Genomic DNA, 15243 nt, shown 5'->3' on the forward strand with positions numbered 1-15243 from the left:
ACAACCTCAAGATATTTCAGATTAACCGTTATACCATTAGTGTACTGTGCTAGAACAATCTGCAACAATCGTGATTCTGTACGTGTTAACTCATCTTACTGGGGATAATTCGAAAAAGTGATGACGTAGACACAAGCTGTAAGTTTTTAGGAAGCCTTGGGAAAGCAAGCTAAAGAAAATAAGGACAAGTTATTTAATTTCTGAGTTTGTCTTCTCATCTTTGAAATGAAGTTAAACAAGATTGCACTGCACGTTATACATATACATAATGAATACTAAACAACTGGTGGCTATTGTGATTGATTAGAGAAAGTAAAGGGCCTTTCTGAATGCATCTAGTTAGAAGGAATTTGGCAGAAAAGCACTGAACTTCAGCTGAAGTCCTCTAGTTTAAAAAAAAAAAAGAAAAAGTTTAATATCTTACCTGCAACAGCAGATTAAAAATTAAAAGTAGATTATGAAGAGTGTATAAGAAAGACAAAATGGAAGTTAGTAATAACCTATTTGCTAATTCAAGAATCATAAAATACATTGATATTTAAGTGAATATAAAAACACTTTTTATGTTCAAGTGTTTCTCAACTGTATTCCTAACCAAAGGATATCGCATTCATATAATTTTATGACAAGGTGTTTTACAAATCACAGGACAACTATATGGCTGTTATGCTTTTAATGGAGGGAGGCACAAAATCCATCAGTGCAGAAGAATGTTTTACACTCATTAGCACAGTGATTGTTAATTTAGGGATACACAATGTGTTAAACCTCAAAAACTACAAAGTTTCCTGCAACCTAAGATAATGGAAAGGCTCCGTAAGTTTTTACCCACCACCTTTAAAGTTCTAAATGGTATTGGGGAACTAAAAGATAATAGGCTCGTTTCAGCTGTGGGTCAAGAATTCTAATGAAGTTGTATGGCAATGACACTGGGAATGTGAAGTTTTCCCAAAAGGGCTTTCTAGATGACCACATCACAAACTTTAAAAGTATTTCCAATAACATAGGCAAGTTGAGTGGCTTAATAGTGTGAAAGCCTGGAAAGCAGCTAAGATGTCTCATCTTACAGAATTTTAAAACATGGTATAAATACCATTTCTCTCCTACAGAGAAACTTTTTAAAGCATGGACATAACTTTAGGGATGCTAAGGAAACATCAATACTTTTCATAAAGCTTCAATAAACACCCCAAGGCACAGTGTTCAAAACGGCCTATTCACTAAAATGTCACTGCGTTATAAGCTATAGGTATGCTATGCTTGCAGTGAGAGGACATTTAATTTATGCCTAGTTAAAAGCACCAGGTATCCAGTTCAGCCTCCATTTACACAGGATGCACCAGTAACATTTAGGATAGTGAATAGTTCAAGTACTACATTTCCAACATGTCTTGCCTTTTGCTTTTTGATTAGTCAGCACTGGGGCTCTTCTGCCTGTAGTTCTTCAGAATATATTGAAAGAGGCTAGGATTACCCTGAATATAGTCTTCAAGCAATATGGAGCCCTTCTGAAAGAGCTGTCTAGATACTTCAATAATAACATTTAGAGAAGGGAATAAAGATAAAACTTGAAATAGTTGAGTTTGTTTCAAAAAAAAAATAATGTAGAATCTGGCATGTAAGCTAAAATGTTTTGTAATTAATGTCAAAAATTGCTAAGATTGTTAATACATGTTTTGGTAAGAAAAAACCACTATATTGGCAAGGTTAATTATTTGTGTGAAATAATACTGTACATTAATTAAACAGAAGAATTCACCGTTAATGGAAGAAAACCCACAAGAAGGGGAAGCATCCAAAGAAGGGCAATCAAAAGGTTAGGTAAGTTTACTAGTTTCAGAATACATCAACACACCGTGATTATAAAACTATTTCATTTTTAAAACTACAGTGCTTTAATGTACCTCTAATAACAACCCAAACTAAGGAGCCGTGGAGGCTTATGAAAAAGACCTACCCACAACGATGCTGTGTTTCTAGTGTAGGGGTGAATTAATACTTCTGTAAGAAGGAACTGAATCACCTCAACATCAACAAACAGCCTTTTTCTTTTACACAGTAACTCATAATTTGATGTAATATTTCTCTTCACTAGTTCAAAATTAGGCAGAAAAGGAAGTACATCAGACCCAGAAACGCAATGATTTGGCAAGCCGCAGTTACTCAGCTCATGGATTTGTGCTAATCTGCAGAAAATTTGCTTGACTCTAGTACTCCATTCCTTCACATCTGTAAAGAAAAGCCCATAGATAAGAAGTCACTTCACTGCAGGATAAAAAGCAAGTTTCTTCCCACCCCGAAGCTCTCACTTCTCAATAAGCTACTACAATCCACACAGGCTCCAAAAATTCTCCCAACAGCTACATCATCTTGAAAGGTCACTTTCAAGTATGTCCTCGTTACTTCATGGAGCAAGTTCAAGTGAAATACATGAAATTTTTGTGATCTTTTTCCCACTTCACCTAACATAGAAACTATTAATAGGAATACAGTTCAGTGGGCAAAGTATGAATTCATATATAAGGCAAAATATCTTTGAGCAGCTAAAACTAATATTTGCACTAGTGGCATGTACCCACCTGTAGAGGAGTTCGATACAACCATTTTTCTTTATCAACTTTAAGCTGCATACAGGCAAAGAGATCACAAACTGCTGGGAGACCGTAACGGTCTGGGGGAAAGCTGTGTTCCTCCTGTAGGGGCGAATTAAGTAATACTTCCTGCAAGAAGACAAAAGGTGGATTGCTACGTGACAACTGGGAGGCGTGAGACCAACAATTCATCTTCAAATAGTGTAGTGTCTATAAAGAATGATGTAAATGTTGGGCACTCTAATAATGAGCAAAGGGGACAACTATTTTCTCTACCCCTAATCTTTTCCATAAGTAGCAATAAAATAGGCCAGATGGGGATTTGGGGCCTAGAAAATGCACAGAAATTTCAGTCTGAATAATCATAAATCCTCCATTCTGTTGCTAACATGGCACCAAAATTAATACTTAAGCCATATTTAACAGTTAAGATATTTAAGGATCTGGCCCATTTGCAAGGTTTGGGATTAAGAAAGTAAAAATGTATTAAATATACTTCAAAAGGTGCTATTTTAATGTGTTGTGCTCACCTTGGCCTTTCGAAGTAGCCATTTGTCTTCTCCTGAGGATAACTGGCTAAGATTTCCTGTCTTCTTTCCTGGCAAGACCCAGTCAGCTGTGTTAAAGGGACACCAGGAAGTGGCCAAGTGGCTTGTAAGCTTTGGTATGCCAGCTCTGTCCTCTCTAAGAGGCACTTCCTTGGGACATTCTTCTTTGCATGAGGGGGTAATAAGCCACTCTGACAAGGGACTGTTCCTTATGACTTGGAAGGAATCAGCAATTCTAGAAGAAGCCATTGCCTTTGGTGACTTAGCTTGTTCTGTTGCCTCTCTTCTGGATGGACAGAGCCACATATTCAGGGAATCTTTATGTTTCTCAGGTTCAGGTTTTGGTTCCACAGGCATACCATTTTTATCCTTTCCTTCTTTCTTCAGAAGCCATTTACACAGAGCTTCCTTCTCACAATTTTCATCACACACACACTCTGCAAAGCTTGTACAGGGCTCATTGGCTTTGCAGACCTCCTCTACTTTATATGGGTCTTGATGATTCTGGACAAGCCAATCCTCAGTAATCACGCTGGGAGTGGACAAGGGTTTCTTGGCCTCCAAGTGGTCATTCAGGCACTTCAGATTGCCCAGGTTCTCAATCTCCACACCTTTGGGCTGGTTACCCTGACAATTGGTACAGGAATCAGGCTTGACAAGCCAATCATTCACACTATAGGACTCCTGGAACACCTGGAACAAGAGCTTAAACTTCTCACTGGTTTCACAGCTGCCATTCCCAGGCTTCTCAAGCTTATGGGATTCCTGGGGAGTCACCAGCCAATCAGAAAGCTCCATCTCATCTTGATCAAGAAGCTCTAGATCTCCAACCTTTTCAATTTCAGTGGAGTAAGAACTGGTAGTAGAATGGCTGTTACACTTCTGGTAACTTGGTTTTTCAGAAACTTCTTGTTGCTGACTCTTGTGGAGCCAATTTTCCAAGCCCTTTAGGTTACCCCAGACTTTACTGAAGAAATTGCAGGCTCTGGCAGAAGTCTACATAAGAAGTACACAATATTAGTTTGCGAGAATATTATGACTGCTTTGGGATTCGACGATAAGACTTCTACTTACATTTACCACACTGCCCAATGTTTCTAAATTTAAGTATATACATAGCCAAAAGGGATGGGATTTCTCTATTAAGATATTAAAATATATGGTTACATTAAAACTTAATTTTCTGCAGTTTTAAAATAAACAAGGCAAACTAGGAGGAAGCATTTGTAGCAGTTTATAGAAAAGAGACTAGTACTTCTATATGTGACTTTATGAATAAAGAAGACAAAAATGAGCCATGGATATGATGAGACAAGTCATCAAAGAAGGCTAATAAACATGAAAAATACTCAACCTCCTTAGTAATCTAAGAAACTGAAAACAAAAGTTTTTACTGTTACTTTGTGTCAAATTCAGAGAAATAAACTTGTAAATGACTACCACTATTAGAGAAGTTTCAGGGAAGCAGGTCTCTTCAATACTCTGCTGGTGGGAATATAAACTGGTATCAACTTCCTGCAAAGCCTAATTGGCAATCTGTAGCAAAAGTCTAAAATGGTCTGCAGAACTATAATCTAGGAATGCCATGTCTAAGAATTTATTCCTAAAGAACTAATCAAGAATGTACGCAAATAATTAGCTCCTGGACATGCAGAGGAAATGTATTTATATTCAGAAAAACTGAAGTTTAGAGCCAATCAATGAAATATTATATACTGTGAAGGATTTTATGGAAGAAATTAAATGACAGGGAAATATATTCATGCTCTATTAGTAAAAAAAAATCTGCTAGCCAAAACAAAAGTTACAGAATGATTTTTTTTTAAAGTATATGTATGCATAAACAAAAATGTTACAGTGGTTGTTTCTGCATGTGGGATTATGGGCTTGTATTTCTTTGCACAGTTTTTTCCTAAGTTTTTTATCTACAGTGTAGAGGTGTCACTATTGTAATAAAAAGTTATTAAAAGATATATGTTTCCCAGACTAGAACTAAAAACCAAACAAAGACATACACTATCAGTTAATAACTAGCCCCATCTATTACTTCATCTATCTCAGAAACAATAAAGGCAGCAACAAACCTGACTATTCTCCAAGGTCTGCTTTTGGGTGAGCCAGTCCTGCAGATTGGTACTGGGTATGTAAGGAGCCTGGCGACTGCTGGCAGGTTTGCTTCCAAGGAGCCATTCGCTGAGAGGGACAGCTGTGGTGCTGGATGCTGATTTCTGCTAATCACATAATACTTTGCTGCTTAACAAGGCAATGTCAAATGCAGTAGAAAGTTTGCCAGAAAAGCAGGAGACCCAAGTTCTCTAATTTTGGCTTGGTGCTGACCCTGCACAAGTCAAATGACTTCCCTAAGCCTCCATTTTCACAATTACAAAACAAGGAGTATAGCTGATCTTCAGGGTTCTTCTCAACTCAAAACTTCTAGGATCCTGGGCTTCCCTGGTGGCGCAGTGGTTGAGAGTCCGCCTGCCGATGCAGGGGACACGGGTTCGTGCCCCAGTCTGGGAAGATCCCACATGCCGCAGAGCAGCTGGGCCCGTGAGCCATGGCCGCTGAGCCTGCGCGTCCGGAGCCTGTGCTCCGCAATGGGAGAGGCCACAACAGTGAGAGGCCCTAGGATCCTATATTCACATTGCCTTTAGAAGTAAATCACCTCTGTGGATGATAAAGAGAAGAATCCCTAAGAGAGAACCAACCCAATCAGAGCTAATGATAATTCCTATGAACTAACTGATAATTACTTTCTTACTCAACACCTCTAAAACCTCTAAATTTCTGACATTCAGTCTCAAGGGAAGCATTTAATTGCATAAACTAATTTATTACCACTGGTGCCTATTTACAAATAAATGGTAGCCAAAAAAAAAAAAAGTGATATAATCAAAACCCAAAAGAAATATAAGCCAAGTAATAACTCAGTTACAAGAAACAAAATGACATTTTACCTGCTCTGGCAATGTGATATAGCCTCTTTTCTCCAGGAAGGGCCCAATATTTGATGAACTAGCATGAGCCATCAGGTGCTCAGGAATTTGCTATAAGATAAAAGCAAATTAATCATGTTTACTAATGTTATGCTTTCATACCAAAAAAGTGAAATTGTAATCCCTAAATTTCAAAAGTATTAAGCAAAGTGTTACATTTCACTAGAATAAATATTCTTTACACTAAATTCACTGACCTATGAAGTAGTTATAAAATCTGAGAGTTCCCTATCTATTGTACTACACAACTATCTTCATGTAAGAAACCTTCACCAGAATTGGTAGTATTACTACTTTTAACAAGACCCAAATGAGACCATATTTGACTCTATATTAAAGACCATTCAAGTCATAAATTTCATAAGAAAGAAGTCAAAGGTATTTAAAGAGATACAAGATGAATTCTAGAGATGATCAATGAGTCAATACCACATTCCAAGCACTACCAGCCTAATGCTCTATAAATTTAATCAGAAAATGAAATTTCTGAAGCTTATCAAATTCTCAAGAAAGCCACTATTCACAGTGAAAATGTGTTATTTTTAAGACCACCTGTGAGGCCACAGACCTGAGAAGCTCACTATGAACCTTCTGAGATGAACACTACTCACAATGGTCTTAAGAGACCCAAACGTGGTGATTGCCTGGCGCAGGGCAGTTATATCGGCTTCAAAGAGTAGAACAGTCGAATCTTCAGGTTTGAGGGTCAAACTGCCCAGTCTGGAGAAAAAAAAAAAAAAAAACTGTCTATTTTAAAGAAACATCTATTTCAAATTCATCCAAAATAAAAACCAAATTGTGAGTTATTTTAAATGATTGTACTTTTCTAAGAAACTCAACCAAAGATAGAGGACTTAACCATGTACCACCAAGTATGATATTAAATATATAAAGCAGGACGATCTTATCCAAGGAACAGAGACATCAAGTTAAATCCAAATCATGCAATGAGTTACAAAGTGACTCTTTTTTAATACACCGAAGTCAAAGAGCCAAAGTCAAAACAAGCAAAAAGGGTCTTTACCTCTCCAGGCACACGGAGACTTGATTGGCTAGATCTTTGTTCTGGGTGCACTCCAGCTGATGAATAAGACAATTGAACTGACCCAGCAACTGTAAGAAAAATGAAACCATCTAGCCACAATGATACTAAAAGCACCAAGTGTATCCAAGTTAACAAATAGCAAATAGCACTTGAGATTAAATTTTTATCTGATCTGTATTAATGCTGCATTACGGGAAAAAGTCTCTGAAAACCAGAAACCATATTCAAACCAATCATGGCCTTGCAGTCATCTTACCCAGTAGAGCTGTTGGGCCTGCTGCTGTAGCGTCTCCTCTTTAAGCTGATAGATAAGATCTACCTGTTCATACAGCCACACCTCACGGCTTCGAAGACATTCCAGGTGACGACTTATGCAGCTGTGAATCTGGGCTTTGACCTAGAAAACATATATATGTTAGCTTCACTAGTGCTATAAGCTCAAAGAATGGTGTTTCCCACAGAATGGTGAGGTCCCTAAACTTCTGGGGGTCACAAATCCTTTTGATTATCCAATGATTTATGGAGTGTCTCCCCAGAAAAATGCACATTCAAAATTTTGCCTATAATTTCAGCGTTGAGTCCTGAATCCCATCCATGGAACCACCAAAGCCCCATGGACCTAGTTTAAGAATCCCAGCCATAAATGCGTATCTAAGCTCCAAAATCCTCCTTCAATACTCCTTCTTCTAAAAGGATCAGGTTTATTTTGGGTGTCCTAAAGGAGTCAAGAGAAAATACAAGGATATGTCATGCAATACTGATGCCCCTAAGTTTTCCACATAATTTGAAAACCTATAGTTTTACAAATTCATCAGTGGAAGAAGACAAGAATATTAACTTAATAACTAGCCCTTACCTCTTTTCTCACCCTACAAATGAGCAACACATTTACAGTAGGCCAATTTAGTAAAGAGATGTGTCACTACATGTCAACAGCCAGAAGACCATTAGGGTAGACAGTTTATGTAAAATTATAACCTAAATGTCTCTGGAAGCATAAAGAATGATTCAAAAGAGGGATAAGTATAAAAATTCTAAGGAAGAAAATCATAACAGCTATAAATTATCCAGGAGAATCCACATAAGAAACTATATATATATTTTTTTGCGGTACGCGGGCCTCTCACTGTTGCAGCCTCTCCCGTTGTGGAGCACAGGCTCCAGACACACAGACTCAGCGGCCATGGCTCACGGGCCTAGCCACTTCGTGGCATGTGGTATCTTCCCAGACCGGGGCACGAACCCATGTCCCCTGCATCAGCAGGTGGATTCTCAACCACTGCGCCACCAGGGAAGCCCCAAGAAACTATATTTTAAAACACCTTTTTCTGGATAGTAAAGTGGTATTTCAAAGTCATGTAACACTTGGTCTACCCACTCACCAGCAGAACACTACTAGGCCAACAGAAGGAACAGATTTCGTTCTGGCTAGCTCTAACAATTAAGTCATTTATAGAACCATGCCACCACCAAAACCATGCCAATACCAAATTAACAGATGGTAGGGGACATGCTGAAGTGCCATCCTTTATGCATTAAGAACACAACTGACCAGTTCAATAAGCTGAGCTCATTCACTTTGTTACTTTTTAGCGGATGGCAGTGCTTGGCACAGGGACCATACACAGAAGCAATCAAAAATGCACGCTGGGGCTTCCCTGATGGTGCAGTGGTTGAGGGTTTGCCTGCCGATGCAGGGGACACAGGTTGGTGCCCCAGTCCGGGAAGATCCCACATGCCGTGGGGCGGCTGGGCCCGTGAGCCATGGGCGCTGAGCCTGCGCGTCCGGAGCCTGTGTTCCACAACGGGAGAGGCCACAACAGTGAGAGGCCCGCGTACCGCAAAAAAAAAAAAAAAAAAAAATGCACGCTGGACTGAATTCTCTAAGGTGGTGCAGGAGTTTCCAGACTCTTCTAACATCTGTTTTATTTTCCCTTTGGAATCAAAGGCACCAACATTTCAGGCAGACCATGCAAGGCATGGGGTAAAACTTTTGGGTTTGGAGAAGCCAATCCCTTCGCCATGCTCTAACCAGCCCTGTAATAAGAGTTCAGACAAGGGAAGAGAAAAGCACGTCACACCTCTCGCAAGTTATCTTTAATTTGCTGTTCAGCCCGGAGAACTCCACCAATAGCAAGCTCCAAGTCCCTCCGTGCATCACAACACCTCAAATGGGGTTCTTTATTACTGGAGCAGCCACTCTGGTCCTGTGAGGTACTCATTCTGCTCCCTGTTCCTTTAAAAGAAAAAAAAGAAGAAGAACAATCCAAATTGCACCATAATTACAACCAAAAACCACGCTGCAATCATCCCCCAAATGATTATTCCAACCAGCTCCCAGTTACTAATTACTTAGATTACTTCTGACATAGGACTTGGTACATAGTATACCCTTAATAAATATTACCTCCTCTTCCCCACCCACCACTACTGTGTTCCTGCCCAAAAATCCTATGCATCTACTTTAGTTACACTTTACATGGGAACAGATATTTCTGAAAAAATACACTAAATTGCCTGAATTGGTAGGGCATATAGCCTCCACAGAGTTAAAAGAACACTAGATTGTTTCTATTTACATACCTGAAGTCATAGGGGGGATGTGTTCTCGTTTTACAGATTTAGAGCTGAAGACTAAAAGGTCTAGAAGGACCCATAATTACTTTGGAAAGAAGCTGCAAACCAATAACCTAATACACAGAGTTTAGAACATTGTTTAGATCTGGCATTAACCTAAATTTATTGGGAGGATTAAATTTTTTATTCCCCCCTTTTTTATTTAGAAAGAACTCAGGGATGCCTTCATAGCTAGGAAGCTCTCAGGAATGTAAATCCGACAAAATAATTTCATGGGATTCTGCTATAAGGGAGGTACTTAGAGAAACTGGTGTGGGAAACTACAGAGAGTTTTCTAATAAGCATAGGAGAAGAAACAGAAGTGGAAAAATACCACATAACCCAAGATATAATCATATGAGACTGGGACAGAAGACTGTCAGAAAAGCAATGAAGCAAAGCTTGACAAAAACTGCTGGAAGAACAGTCTGATGTCTATCTTGGATAGATGTAGAATCAGAGATGGTTTATAAATACTTACAAAAAGAAAGCAGTGATCACAGTAGCCCAGCATGGATCCACTAAGCCCTGTGACACCAAAATTATTTCCTTCTTGGGTAGTTTTACTAAACTGGCCAGTCAACGTAATCCTTTAGACACGATATATTTGGACAATAGTAAGACTTGTGACAAGGTTGTATACCATCTCTGTGGACAAAGTGAACATGGGCAAAACAGGCCAACTAAATTGAATCATAAAATTATTTTTTACAAAGTACTCAAAGGATAATGAATTGAAACCAGTCTGTTAAGTATTTAGAGGTATGCCCCTGTTTTCCCCAATTACTCAACTGTTTTCCCTAATTGCCTGGATGAAAACACAGAAGGCAGACATTAAAGTTGGAGATAACACGGGGCTGTTACAAAAACAGATTCCAAACAATCTCTACATAGCTGTTAAATCTTATAAAACAAAAATGTAGATTTTTTTTTACTTGAACGGGGGAGGGCAAAGTGGAAGAGAATAAATGTAAAAAAGGATGGAGATTTTTAATTGAAAGCAAGCTCTATATGAGTTAGCAGTGTGCTGGATCTCAGGGGAAAATTACTTACATGCTATCTGACTACATTTACCAAAAGTATAGCGTTTGCCACTAATCAGTTCCATGTTTATTAGACTGATTTTGAAATTTCTTTCTGACTAACAAACTTCAGAAAGAGGCATTTAGAAAAAAAAAGAAAGGGGCCTCAAAACCACGAAAACTTTCTCCAGGAAGGGAAGCTGTTTAGTCTAGATAAGAGAAGTCTCTGGGAGGACAAGATCACTATTCTGGAATACTTGGAGGCCTGTCAAATAGAATTAGACCTGTTCAGAATGACCCAAAGGAGCAGAGGAGGATTAACAGGAGATATCTGAGGCAACATATAAAAGAACTTCCTAACAGTCCTGAAGGAAACAACCTCCTCAGAGAAGCAAGCCAGCTTTTGGCTGAACAGCAGTCTACACAGTGCAAATGGCTGACTGCTCATCCGAGACACAGGGAACTCTGGCCTACACTGCATCTTTAAGCCGAGGTTTAGGGCCAGGTGGCTAGCTAGAAGCTGAAACGGGCGAACACTGTGATTCCCCACCCTCAGAAATAAGACAGCAGGAGGAAGAAGCCCAGTAGGCTTTCTTTTGACCATCTCAGCAGAAAATTCACATTCAGGAACTAGAGTTCCTGAAAGATTCAGGAAATTTTCTAACTTCCCCCTGCTATTTTGTTGCCACAGTGTTTCCCCATAATGATCTCTAAAATGGAAGGGCTTCATTAACTGGATTCGACAGGAATCCCCTTGGAGATTGTTTTCCAACCCTTGAAACACCAGCTGCACCTACTTTGCTACCTTCTTTCTCACACTGTAAGCTGCCCTGTTTTAAGCACACCATTAGTGTGCACTTAGTGCACACTGTAGGAAATTTGAACAATACCTGCATAACGAGTGAAATGCTGGCTCATATTCAGAGAGTGGAATGTCACCTCATTACCACAAGTTGCTTCACTTTTCACTTAAGTTACTTATATGCAAAGCATGTTTAGCTGTCTTTCAAATGTATTAACCAACTTTCACCTGTGCCATATTTCCCATTCTCAGGTCCTCACCATGTGTGTGCAATGCCACAATGCCTGGCACAGTGTAAAACTTAAACAATAACATTAAGTCAAAATGTTGCTTCACAATGTCAAAAACCCTAGAACTCTAGATCTCGTGGGAGACAAATTCAAATGCATACAGTGCTGACTTAGAGAAGTCTTCTCAAGTCCATCACAAATACTATACAACTGCCTAACAAGACTAGAATATGGCAAAAGTACACAAATTGGACTTTCCCCTTATCAGCTATGGATAGAAAAGAGAATGAGATTTAAAAGTTACAAAATTGATTTCCCCCACATATTTATCCCTTGTTTTCAAATTAAAGTGAGTGTTATCCTTCAAAACAGTAACCTTGTTAGAGTAGGGGTCTTTAAAGCCATTAAGAAAACCTGTTTCATTCCTTTACGGCCAGCCCCAGGGATGTCTGTCCCTTCGCTGCCCTTGGCTCTGACCCTCCTCCTCCCTGTGGAGCAGTCAAGGGGCAGTCAGCTTCCATAGCTTAAATCCCAAGAAAGAAGTTGTGCAAAGGTTTGCCTTCTTGTACTGCAGTGAGGAGAGAGCCCTCAGAGCTGAAATCAAGAACTCCACCACATGGGTGAATTCAAACCACAATAAGGTGAAGCCTGAGCTAGCTTTATGAAATGTCCCATCCAAAGAGACGTGTATGAGTTATCTAGCTCATATGGTCAATTTCAAAAATTCACCATTCCTTTCAGGTTGGAGAGCCAATGTAGCAAGCATGATGTTTAAGAGATTACTATGAGGCCTGACAAACCAGAATTCCAGCTCCATCTGCAACCTTCAGACCCATGAGCGAGTTAACTTCTCTGGACCTCCGTTTCCTCTAGAAAAATGTGGACGATGACAGTAGCTACGAAGTGCTGCAATGAAGTTAAAGTGAGACAGTACCTGCCTTTAGGCACTTAACCCAGGCCCTGCACACTGCACTTTTTAACGCTTTGGTTGTTTTTGGTTAGCTGGATTATGGGGACCTTAAGAATCTCCACCTATGGACTATATAGAAAGCAGCACTGAAGCTAGAAAAGGCTTTGAAGTGAGGAGGCCCTGACTTAGAATCATTTAGCCATTAATCAATGCTATGACCTTGGACCATCTGCCCTTTTTGAACCTAATGTCCTAATTAAATAAGTGAGGATAACAATACTTACCTCATAGACTTAGGGGTGAGGATGTGGTACTTGTTTAATAAATATAGCTCCCCATATACTCTCTCACTATAAAACACAGCAAAAGGCAAGTTGTTTTTATGGCAAAAACTCAGCAGTCTAAACTCTCTAATACATACCAAGTGTACACACACTTTTGCCTGTTTTCTTACCTGTAAAAAGATTAGACCAAATCAGCTCTAATTCTAAAATCCAGAGCAATGAAAGACTACTAAAAATGTCTTTTTCTCTTCACCTTTATAATCCAAACTACTGCCCTACCACCTTCAACAGAGGATGGCCTTAAATGTGTATTTTTTTTTTTTTTTGAGACAAGTTAAAAGTTTAAGTGCTTTCTAAAACTTCCCTGCCTCTAGGGTTCCTTCCTGTTCTAGGTTTTGGAGGAGGAGAGAGATCGAGGGGGAAACACACACATCCCTCAAACAAATGAATAAGGCTCCAGGAAAACCTGGAGCTTTCCTCAAAGAAGAGTTCCACAAACTATATATGCCATATTTGCACAATGCTTTGCACAAATCTAGTTATGAAATCCAAAGATCATGGAACCAGAATTGAGCAACTAAACCACAAATGAAGCTAAGTCCTTATAATATGGTTTAACCATAAAATTTCCAAAGAGCCATAACCCTCTTGTGACCGACACAAACCACAATTTAAAGTTGGAAAAGGGCCTCCCTGGTGGCGCAGTGGTTGAGAGTCCGCCTGCCGATGCAGGGGATGCGGGTTCGTGCCCCGGTCTGGGAGGATCCCATATGCCGCGGAGCGGCTGGGCCCGTGAGCCATGGCTGCTGAGCCTGCGCATCCGGAGCCTGTGCTCCGCAACGGGAGAGGCCACAACAGTGAGAGGCCCGCGTACCACAAAAAAAAAAAAAATAAAGTTGGAAAAACCTTAGCCATCTCTTTAGTAGACTACTCTCATTATAAAGATGAAGCCACAAAGCCCCAGAGAGTTTAAATGACCCATCCACAGCCATTACATGCAGATTTGGGTTTAGAACTAGGGTTCCTAGGGTCTAGTCCTGGATTCTCTCCCTCTGACCAGCTTGTTCTTCCTTTAGGGTATTATCACCCATAAATTCTTTTTATTTGCCAACACTAAAGATTAAAATTAACAGTCCAATGGGTTACTAATGGAACATCTTCCATTAAGAATCTCAGTCCATTCTCATAGTCCTCAATAAATTATAACAATTTTTCAGAACCGTCTTCCTTAGATAATGCTAACAAAAATAAACAGCAAATCATGATAGACTCAGAATAATCAAAACACTTCCAAGATGAAGGACAGGAGCAAGAGCCCTGGGTTCTGATCTCACATCTTATCACAACCATTCCGCATTCCATTCCTCTGTCTGAATGAAGGCTTATATCATTTCTAACTGCACCTTCCAGGTCTCACTGCTTGTCCCCCCTTCCCAAATGGCCCTCCTCTCCAAAAAAGGCGTCCACTTTTCACTTATTTTCCTAGCATCTAAATCATTGTGAAAAGACCAAGTCCTTAAAAAACAGACCCATAAGATACTTACTATGTTCTATGAATTACTAAATTCGAAACACTAACTGCCCATTTGGTTATCTTCGATAAGACAATATATATCAGAACACCTGTACAAATTTTCAGGAAAAAAAATTATAGTAATAGTCCGCATGCAATTTTACCTTGAGACATTTCTTAACATGTTCTTTCTTCTTACTGTCAGTTTTAAAAAACAAAAGGTTTTTTTATATCACAATTCATTAACTCAAAGGTTATCTATACGTATCTTATCCTAACCCTTTAATTCTTTAATAGTTTCTGAAATTCAAGATCTGATTCTTCGTAATTTTTTAAAAAAACCATGTAAATAAAGGTTAATTCCTGAAGAAACAAACAAAATAAGGTAATAAATTCACGATAGCACATTTTAAGATCGTTTAACACTTCAGACCTTACTGCGCTCAGATCTACTTTTATACATGTAACTACGAGCAATCAATTCCAGCACTTCAACTTTCCGAAGCAGTAACTGAAAACTGACCATAATATTGGTCATTACCATCTAATGCCAAGTAAAGCGTTTCTAGTTCAAAAGCAACAGTGACTCATGCGACTTTCCAGGTTCCCCAACACTTTCTAGGAGCACAGTCGCCCTAAGAAGCCTGGGTCCCGTCCTCCCTGGAAGCCGCAGCCGCCCGTTCACG

The 15243-nt window shown here is 39.4% G+C and overlaps 1 protein-coding gene across 1 annotated transcript; it reads right to left on the bottom strand.

Moving 5' to 3' along the window:
- Positions 1–1549: 1549 nt before the first annotated feature.
- Positions 1550–9402, bottom strand: NCOA4 (nuclear receptor coactivator 4; the record flags this gene model as incomplete). Its single annotated transcript, XM_079700562.1, has 9 exons — positions 1550–2229; positions 2580–2720; positions 3122–4135; positions 5224–5364; positions 6097–6186; positions 6747–6855; positions 7160–7248; positions 7437–7577; positions 9262–9402. The coding sequence occupies 9 exons, from the start codon at positions 9400–9402 to the stop codon at positions 2224–2226; spliced, it is 1872 nt and encodes a 623-aa protein (XP_079556688.1). The 3' UTR covers positions 1550–2223.
- Positions 9403–15243: the final 5841 nt, after the last annotated feature.

The sequence above is a fragment of the Hyperoodon ampullatus genome (assembly GCF_949752795.1).
Source record: "Hyperoodon ampullatus genome assembly, chromosome: 1".
NCBI lineage: Eukaryota > Metazoa > Chordata > Mammalia > Artiodactyla > Ziphiidae > Hyperoodon > Hyperoodon ampullatus.